The sequence below is a fragment of the Macrosteles quadrilineatus genome, unplaced genomic scaffold (assembly GCF_028750875.1).
Source record: "Macrosteles quadrilineatus isolate MER2022 unplaced genomic scaffold, UCM_ALF_1.0 Scaffold_9__3_contigs__length_116548681, whole genome shotgun sequence".
Taxonomy (NCBI): domain Eukaryota; kingdom Metazoa; phylum Arthropoda; class Insecta; order Hemiptera; family Cicadellidae; genus Macrosteles; species Macrosteles quadrilineatus.
The window spans coordinates 65,721,826-65,732,084 of NW_026542602.1; the positions used below are offsets into that span (position 1 = coordinate 65,721,826).

General features: G+C 31.3%; 1 protein-coding gene across 1 annotated transcript in view; it reads left to right on the plus strand.

Annotated features, from left to right (window-relative positions):
- Positions 1–9,529, plus strand: part of LOC129002569 (prohormone-1-like) — a 174,098-nt gene extending 164,569 nt beyond the window's left edge. The window contains exon 3 of the mRNA XM_054430476.1: positions 8,725–9,529. Coding sequence (XP_054286451.1) covers positions 8,725–8,889 — 165 coding nt within the window. The 3' untranslated portion in view covers positions 8,890–9,529. The remainder of the gene's footprint in view (positions 1–8,724) is intronic.
- Positions 9,530–10,259: the final 730 nt, after the last annotated feature.

A 10,259-nucleotide genomic window follows, 5' to 3' on the forward strand; every position in this document is an offset into this window, starting at 1 on the left:
AGAAAGTAATTACATTTTTTTGGTTCTTCGTGTTTTTCTGATTGGAAGTAAAAGAATGCAATTAGGGTTTTCGTCAGCTTCATAGCGTAGTTTTGGAGATTCCTTGTAGGAAGTAAGACAAAGTTTTTCTTATGTGAAACTCACTTTAAAACATTTTGTCAGTAAACAATCATCATTTAAAACTCTTGAATAACAAGAAATACTAGCTCAATAATTAAACAATTGTGAGTATAGTTTTAATTGTAAATACAAGGTGGTTTATAAGTTTAGTAAGTAAATTAATTCAATTTGTTTTAGAAATCCCATATAATTATTACAGAGCATCTTATTTCCTATGCAAAAGCGTTGTAAACTGTCATAAAGGTTTGTAAATAACGGCATATTTATCTTAAGTATTAAATTGCTAAGACATAATCCTGTACTAAAGCCACTAAAGCAAATAGAATTTATTTGTTTTGCATGTACGTTAGGGGTTATAGTAGACATTTATTGAGACAGAATCACAATGCTGAGTATTTTAACCTGAATATCATTAGATGCATAAGGCATTTATAGAATTCTTTTGAATTTCTTTTTTTACTGTAACTACTCATAATATTGCACCCATCTGTCTGTTTTGCCATAAAGATACTTAGAGGGTCTATTAAACAAGTATCTTTGTCATTTGGTTTTGACAGCAGTTATAAGATGTGTTGCATACAGTCAGTATCGAAGCACCAACGTATATTTTTCATCAGCCGAAGGCGTCACTACTGCCACGTTTCGGGAAAAATTTAAAACAACCATGTTACCAATTTTGTAATTTAAAATCGTAAAAAATATTATTTTCATAGACTTATAGGAACATTACTATTTCATATGTTTAATTAAGTAAAGGACTTTACAGCTTTGAAAAACGTAATCCAATATGTCCACATATGGCGAAAGCTCCTCTTTGAAGGATTACGGCTTTGCTCGGGTCCTCATTTGTTTTGTCAGATTTAACACGGACTCGTGTGGAATTGGAAAAATGAAAACAATTATTGCGGTGTTGTGGCTTACTGGAAAAGCAATCTTTTTCGTAACTACTATACATTATTGTTCTACATCCAAGTGACTAGATGGCAAAATAAGAGGAGAAGACACAATATTGTTCCACTTCACAATTAATTTGTAACTTTGTTAAATCTACAAAGTGTTACACTTAGTAAAGAGTCTTTATAAAAGTTATGCTTAAGAAAGGTTTATTCTATAAATTAAAGTTTTATTCGAAAACATCAAATATTTCTCATAATCTTGTACATAAAAACTAATTCTGGCTATTTATTTCAAATGTTGTTTTGTTAGCAAAGTCGTAAGCCTACGATGGTGAGCGAAATTCTACTTTTTTAAGGCAAAAGTTTTGAAAAAATGTTTACTTGTTGGTTTTCTTAAATAATTCAAATTTTTTAAAGTTCTTGAACCTCTCTATTGTAACATATAGGAGACCTTGAATGTCGGTTTTGTTTTAGAACTCAATCAGTTAAAAGATTTTCGCTAAAAATGAGAAACTCCAGCCAGACCAGTGTGGTTAGGCACTTAACCGGTCAAAAGGTACTTTGTTGCCTCTCTTGATCAAACGAAGGCCAAACTGGTAAAGTTTGATTGAGTTCTCTGGGTGATAGACGAAGCAAATCACCTCGTAAATTGCAGTAGTCAAACAAGCAAAAATGCTAAATACTTTTACAAATGATAAAAAATTTGTCACTTAGTAATAAAAATAAAAGACATACGTACTTTCAAAACGGGAGGATTGTAAAAAGATTATTATGAATGTACAAGAAGAGGTATATATTTTGTAAGGATTGTATGTAATGGTGTGCATGCTGTACAATATTTTACCCTGTGCTACCTTAAGAAACTTCCGGGGCCTCGCAAATATATATTTTACGCTTAGCTCGAATGATAAAGAGTGCAATAGGATAACATAAAGTAATATAGTCTTTAAATATGTAAACCGTTACGCAAAGGATTTTTTTTTGTTTCAAAGAATCAGCGATCCAATATGGGAAGGAGAGAACCAAGATGATCAGCCTAAGCACTGCTATTGTCGCCAGATGATCGTTTCAACAATATCAGTGTTCGTTGTCATTCTGTTTCTTTCATTGTTTCGGATCAAAAAAATTCAAGACTCATCGTGTTTCTACACACTTAAACTTAGTTAAGCAATTCTGTATGGATTGGTTGAATCATATCAATGCTTTTATGGCATGTAATATTTAAGATATTTCCTTCTCAAACAGTGCGATCTAAATTTCAAGCTTCTTTTAGTTATAAGTTTTGGAAATAAATTACTTAATAAGCACTCATCGAACTAGATTTCTAACTAAAACAATTTCTGTCAAACAAACCAACAATTTCACCAAGCCTAACTGAAAGTTCAACCTATTATTGGACTAGACTAAGAATAATAAATATTAATTATTAAATAACAACAACAATAATTAATAGTAGCAATAAGTAACAATAAATAAGAGTGACTAAGAATGACGCAAATAAATAAGATAAATAAATAAGATGAGAAACAAAACATGAGACACAAGATAACTGATAACTGATGAAGGTGAGAGAAATTAATAACATTAACCATTATGTGAGATTAAAGATTTTTTATAAGAGGCTAGGTTCGAGTTAAAAATATCAACGTTGTTTGATATTAAATTATATAGTCTCATCTTCGTGTTGATAGTTCACAATATTTAGACGGTTTGAGGGGAAGTTTCCCCACCACTTTTTGTATTTAATGTATGTTGCTTAATCAGCTGTTGTTCACGATCAAGTGGAGATAGATGCCTTCCCCTAAAACCACCTAAATATTGTGAACGAAGTATAACTACAGAGTATTTTTTAGTTGCATAAACTATCACAGTTACAAATACTAATGGTAAAAAATAACTTTCACAATGGCGTACTTTTCGAGAGGCTCATTCTACTATATTATGTTTGAATAAAAAATATTGTCTTTAATTCTAGTCCATCTAGATGGGATGACGACTTCAGTATCCATAAGTGAATAATGTAATTTGACTATCTTTACGATAATGTTTTACAAAAATATTTAAGGATCAAGTTGCATGAATGTTTTAATTTTAGTTTTTGATTGATTTTGATTGTTAGTTGATTATTATTCGTTATGCTTATATTATTCTATTTTAATCATCAATAATTTTTTTTATTATTTGTTTTCATTCGTAATAATAATTAATTCAAGAAAAATCCCTATAAAATACGTTTGTTATGATTAAAATTTCAAAACGAATTTCGATTGGGTGAAAATTTAATGTTAAAACCCTAAAAAAAGCACACTGCAAAGTATATAACTGGTATAATTGGCATTGGAAAGCTACCGACAGGACAGGTATAAAATAAACATTTGAAAGAAGGCAACAAGAAAATATTTTGCCAGTACAAGAGCTGGACGAAACTGTAAGTTTGTGAAAAGCTTGTTTGTGTAAAGCAATTAGTGGCTGCGAAGACACTTATGTTAATGAGGAAAGGGTGAGATGTTTTTGAAGGCCTCTGTACTTCATAAACTGCTCATTTAAACCACTTCTACATCGTCATACAACATTTTTTTAGTATCCCAAAATTAAATAAATTATTTCCCCTACATGATTTGTAGGAAATGTTCTTTCTTTTTCTTTTTTTTGCCTGTCTATATGAATATTTTTTCATTTTTCATTTTTGTTTTTAGCATTTGTATGTTTTAAGTGTCTTTTTTTTACACAAATTAAATCGTGTATTGGTAAAACAACAATGCAAACTAACGTGTTTTTACGTTTAACAAGAACTAGGTGACATTATCCCTATTACATTCAATAGTCAGTCAGATAAACTGACAGAGCTCAATTTAATTTGTTTAAGAGTAATTTGACTTTAGTTTAGTTTTGATCTGTGACATATTGCATTTATGACACAGAAATGGTACATATAACTGACGTTAATTAAAATCGTGGTAAATATCGTGGTTCAACATAATTGACTTGTTTCATAAGTTGAAAGGGAACTCAATCAATTATTTCGTAAATATTTTACGAGTTGTAACAAGCAGTTGTGTTGGGGTTTATAATTATATAAAATATAAGTTTTTATATTTTTTGTTTAAAAATTACCGCCTTGTTTTTTTACTAGATTTCTAGTCCTTACTAAATAATATTAGTAATATTAGCTCATTCAAAAGAAATCTTGCATGAATCAAATAAATTTTAATCCAACAACCTTATAGTAGAAACCAAGTATTTTTAACTAGAAAGATTTAGTAAAACATTCTTAGTAAATATTTAAATGTTTCAGTGACAATGTTGTTCGAGGTATGCTTTGACAAGCATCTCTGTCCACCTCAGGCAGGAAATTAAAAATTTGTCTTAAAATACTTATTTTGTGCTTACGTTACACTTAGTTTAAAACTACTTAATGTATAAACTGTGTTAATTCATAGCTACATCAAATTTCACCTTAGATTGTTTAAAATATATTGCACTGTATTTTCTATATCCACAACACATTGTATTTTTAATCCCTGCATAGAGATCCATAAAGTATAACAAAACATTTGGAAATCTAGAGCCATGGGTAAAGTGATATAATTATAATATTACATAATGTAGTTCTCAAGAGCGTACACTAGTCTAGAAATGATTTTCACAAAAATATACATAGTCACGAGTTATTTATTTACATAATATGATATTTTCGAATCTTTGATCATTATATTTGATCTCGTTACAGTTACATCTGGCAGGTTTTACGTAAGAGAATTTCATAACAAAATGCAAATAACAACAAAGGAGTGCCTAACGAATGTCACAGCTGTTATCTGATTGTTATCTGTGATCTGCCCTTTGTTGAGCTTTGGACGATTTACTTGACGAAAAGTTTCAATTTTCTGCCTCGAAGATATAACGTGACGTTCGCTATAACGCGGCTTATGTCCTTTTTGAAACTAATTCATATTGTGTGACATAAACAATGGATTAATTTTATGAGTATAACTACGATTTTATACATATACAGAATCGTGATTCCTAAACTAAACTATGAAAAGGAGTCGATGCCATAATCAATTTGTAATGGACCATCATTGCAATTAATTATTTATCCTTACAGTATTATAAAAAAAGAAAACCAACCAATGTACAAAATAAATTACATTAATTATGTTACAAGTAATTTACTTAATATGTGTTGAAAGGGTTTTTGGCCCGTAAATAAATACAAAAACGCATTTATTGTTACTGGAAGTGAAAATCTAGAATAAGGAATATAGTAGACCTGTGCAAAAACGTCTCTTCTTTTCAATTTATGGTAGTAATCGGAAGGAACAATGCCACCAATGGGATAGAAACGAAGCCTAAGTAGATTAGCTTTTGGGGTTAAGCGACAGTGATGGAGTACCATAACAAAATCTATCACTGTTAACATTTGTTTACCGTTTTACCGCATTCTACATCAATGTATTCTGACCATTGACCCATTATGTGGAGGTAGAACTTGCTGAGAAAATCTCTTTCCATTGACAGATATCGTGTGGATAAGTTGTAAATTTTTTTTTTCATTACAACAATTTAAATATTGTGTATAATTAAGTATATTTTATTAGATAGAATCCATTACCTTCATACAAGTATCAATAATCAAATCGTGTGAAAACATTCTATTTCACATTTTTGAATGTAATGTGCATATTTACGTAACGTAAGTAGTTTAGGAGTTAGTACGCAGGATTTCTGCTTTGGAGGCTTGAATTACGTCAACCACCATGGTTTTTATTTCTGAAATTACAATGGTTCAAAGATTTGTGGTGAAAGTACAGACATTTATAAAATACCCCCGCCGCAGCAAACCTGCAGACTAAGCGAATTTCAACTTGTCTGATTACATTTTTACTAAAATATTTCTATAAATAAGACATATTATTCCCTATCTAATAACATTAGATTTAACAAGTGCTTAGGTTTGCTGCTACGGGGAAGGTAAAAAGTGTTTTTGACCATACATCAATAGTATAGGATGAAATAAATAAATTTGCCAAATTTTATCAATATATACCCATAAACAAGTAAACTACAACAATTTTCATTTTCTCCATAAGAATAACATGGGAATTTTTAATTACACTATTTTGAATTTTCTCCGTGACCGTTAGGCACACAACAGCGCTTCAATATACTAAATTATTTCTTTTTTTAAGCTCTACAAAACGTTTTAGAAAGAAATCAAAAAATTTTTGTTTTTAGGTTCAAAAATGGGAAAACCCATTTTTACCCCATAAAACCCCCCATAATCCCCCGTTCCCATGGTCCAGTTATGCTGGATCGCGAACTCGTTCGAATAAACGTAGGTTTACACGTTTGTACCAAATTTCATCAAAATCGGATCATTTTTGCTCGAGTTATCGCGCTAACGGACACACACACATATATACAGGGTGTTGAAAATGTCTGGAACCAACATTATATCTGGTGAGTGGTTAAAGAAAAACAAATGATATTTTGTGTACGGATATACTATGGTTTTATCTATCTTTTGGTGCCTTATGACAATTTTTACCACTTATAGGGAACGTCCTGTGGAGGATGCAGTAAAAAGTTTAAATGGAAGCCTATGGTAAATGATACATCATTTTAAAGGCCATTTTTTTCTGAGTAAGGAGCCACAAGTTTCATCTCAAAAGGACCACCCTAGCAAAAATGGCGACTGTTTGAAATTTAAATAACCACTTATAGGGAACGTTCTGTGGAGGATGCAGTAAAAAGTTTTCATTGAAGCCTATGGTAAATGACACATCATTTTAAAGGCCATTTTTTTCTTAGTAAGGAGCCACAAGTTTCATCTCAAAAGGACCACCCTAGCGAAAATGGCGACTGTTTGAAATTTAAAAATTCCGTTCCCTATAAGTGGTTTTTTAAATTTCAAACAGTCGCCATTTTTGCTAGGGTGGTCCTTTTGAGATGAAACTTGTGGCTCCTTACTCAGAAAAAAATGGCCTTTAAAATGATGTATAATTTGCCATAGGCTTCCATTAAAACTTTTTACTGCATCCTCCACAGGACGTTCCCTATAAGTGGTAAAAATTTTCATAAGACACTAAAAGATAGGTAAAACCATAGTATATCCGTACACAAAATATCAGTTGTTTTTCTTTAACCACTCACGAGATATAATGTTGGTTCCAGACATTTTCAACACCCTGTATATATATATATATGAATTTGAACGGATGGTGTTTTTGGCCTCTAGGGACCTCAAAATGAAAAATTAGATCGGTCTCGGGCCCAGGTCTTACCATGAGTACTACGGTAATAGCTTATTCACTATATGGGAAATTCGCTAAAAAAGATAGTTCTTTGGTGAGGAGAACTTTATACCTGTTGGAAAATTTCCGTCTACTAAAATGTATGCAATAAAACAAAATCTACCTTTTTTGATATTTCTTAATTCATTTACATTTAAAAACAATTTTAAAAATTTCTGCTTTTAAAGTTTCAAAATACAACAGTAAAATTGGTAATCCTCCCTACGGTGATACTAACCTTTCAAGTCGCATGATCGTGCGTGTTTCGTTTGATTTAACTCCACACCATCTATATCCAGACATATTAACTAATGCTGAAAGATTCTTGTAGTTAATTTTGAACCTTTGACGTATTCTTATTGATTAAAGTCTAGATGCTGTGGCAGTTCTAGGACCTTGTAAAGGGGGGGACTACCGGGGCGTTTTACACCTATAGAGGGTTTGTGGGTCCTTCCCCGAAAAATGTGCTATTTTTAAAGCCGTTTAGTGACTTTTTAAAGCCATTTTCAAGGTCTATAACTGTGTCCAAAAACCTCGGTTAAGTTTTACTAGCAGCCAGCATCACTTCGTGACTTCAAAATCTTTGATATATAATTGAATTCATTTACAATATTGATTGCTCTGAGTTAAGTTGAAAATTATTTATATTTACGTGATAATCATTAGCTTATCACTTATTAAACATACTATGAAAACACAAAATCTAACTTAAGTCATTTTCTTCTTTACATTTTAAACAAATAACGTAACAATATTTTACTTGAATTCGCTAAAACATCACAAACTTGTAACGATAACCCAATTTTCGGGTGGATGTAAACAAAATTTTAGTATGGCCATATTTTTTTATGTAAACAAAATATGTAAACTAGAAAAATCTCAGATGATTTACAACATAATTCAGCACAAACACTGAAATTTTAAATTCTATATACGAAGGGCTATCACTGGATATCATCCAAACCGCAAAAGGCACATCTAAGGATAAGAGATTTAAATTGATACCCAATATACATATACAAATAAATATCTAGGGGTCGATTTGCTGCACACAAAAATCCAACTAATTCTTTAAAAAATGTAGAAGATAACGAAATGTATGTTTATACTTCCAGTGTAAAATGGGGGGTGGGCTGTAGCCCCTATAAACCCCCTTCACCATCTACATGTGCATTAAAGATATTATCTTAGAACTAGAACTGGTTTTGTCGACACGTGTGGAAACTCAATATATTGACAAGTTGGTGGTAATATTTTTACATTCAGTAATATTTTAACATGTATTCTGACACTGCGCAATATCACGTTGAGGCGTTCAGCATTATTTTGACATTTAGCAATATTGCGACATTCAGCAATATTTTAACATGTAGCCTCGCCATATAGAGTAATCGTATCCACGCTTGTTTCAGCTGGTCGACGACGACGGCAGTGTGGAGACGGCCCTGATGAACTACTTGTTCGCCAAGCAAGTGGTGAACAGACTTCGCAACCAGATGAACGTGCAAGACCTACAGCGCAAGCGAAGTTACTGGAAGCAGTGCGCGTTCAACGCTGTCTCTTGCTTCGGCAAGTAAACAGTCAGCTCGCCCCTTGTATAAACTGTTATTGTATAGTTGGTTAGCATTTAATTTGTATTCTCTCCTACATCTGTGAAGTAGAGTGATAATCCCTCCTGAATTTGGGTAATTAATTTTTAGGTTATCTAGCTAGTTTGTCTAAATTACTAGTTAAACCATGTAATTTGTTGACTTTAAAACTAGCTTCCTTGACCACTATGTTAAAATAAATTTTAAGAACTTTATGTATAGAATAACTTTTCTTACATACTTAAAACTAGATTAGCAAAACCTTGTTCTGTAATGATTTTGGATGAAAACTTGTTAGATAGTAGATGTAATACTATTTCAATTAAATCAACAGTTGTATCCCATTACTTTAACGTCGCTTTAAACATGGAAAACAAATAAAGTGTTTTATAAGTTTAAGCAAATACTACAGTAGTTTTAAATGAATATATCCTTACTAAAAGAAGCTTAGTCTTACCTCACAGTCAATTATTGAAGATTTCTTCCAAGCAGAAGGAGTTTTTGGATTAATTAAACATTTTTACCCTCCAGGGAGGGCTTATCATTTACACATCCACCCCTTGTTTTGTGATAAGATTTTATTATGTTTGTTCACGTGTGGTTAGAAATAAATATACTTTTTTAACGAGCTGTTTTGCTTATTTTTCATCCTTGTATGACCTTTTCCACTAGTCTACATTTACATGTGATGATTCAATAATGTGTGGTATATAAATTATGGACAATAATGGATATAAATTAACTTTATTTAAATTTATTTGACAAGTCTAGCCTTTTCATAATTTTTTTATGTCAAACATCTAATGGCGTGCTAAGATACAACTTCAAAGTCTATGTTAAATCTTATATAATGCTAACAAACCCATTGTTTTTGTAGTTTTTTTGAGTACAAAGAAGTAGCTAAAAAGCTGAAAACAAAAAAAAATTATTTAACAAGTTCTATATCATAAAAAATAATATCATCTTAAAATTTTTCCACAAAACCAAGCTGATTTCTTTCTTATAGTATAACAATATGTTCTATAATATAATTTAACATTTGTCTTCTACAATCAGAAAACTGTAATTGTTGTAGGGTGAGTGCACCAGTGAATGACCACCCTCCAGTGAATGACCGATTTGTATAAAAAACATCATATCAGGCTTTCTGTTTTTCCTAGTCTATCACAAACAGTTTTAAAAGTTACTTTGAGGTCTTATTAATATACACTCTTTGACTTATTAAAAAAGAAAGTGTCAATCATCCTTTTGTAACAAAAACAAAATTAGATGTTTCAAAGCAGTTCATTATTAAGCTTCCCACTATGGCGTCTCACACAAACATGGCTGGTTGTAATTTGTCATGGTTCCTTAATTAT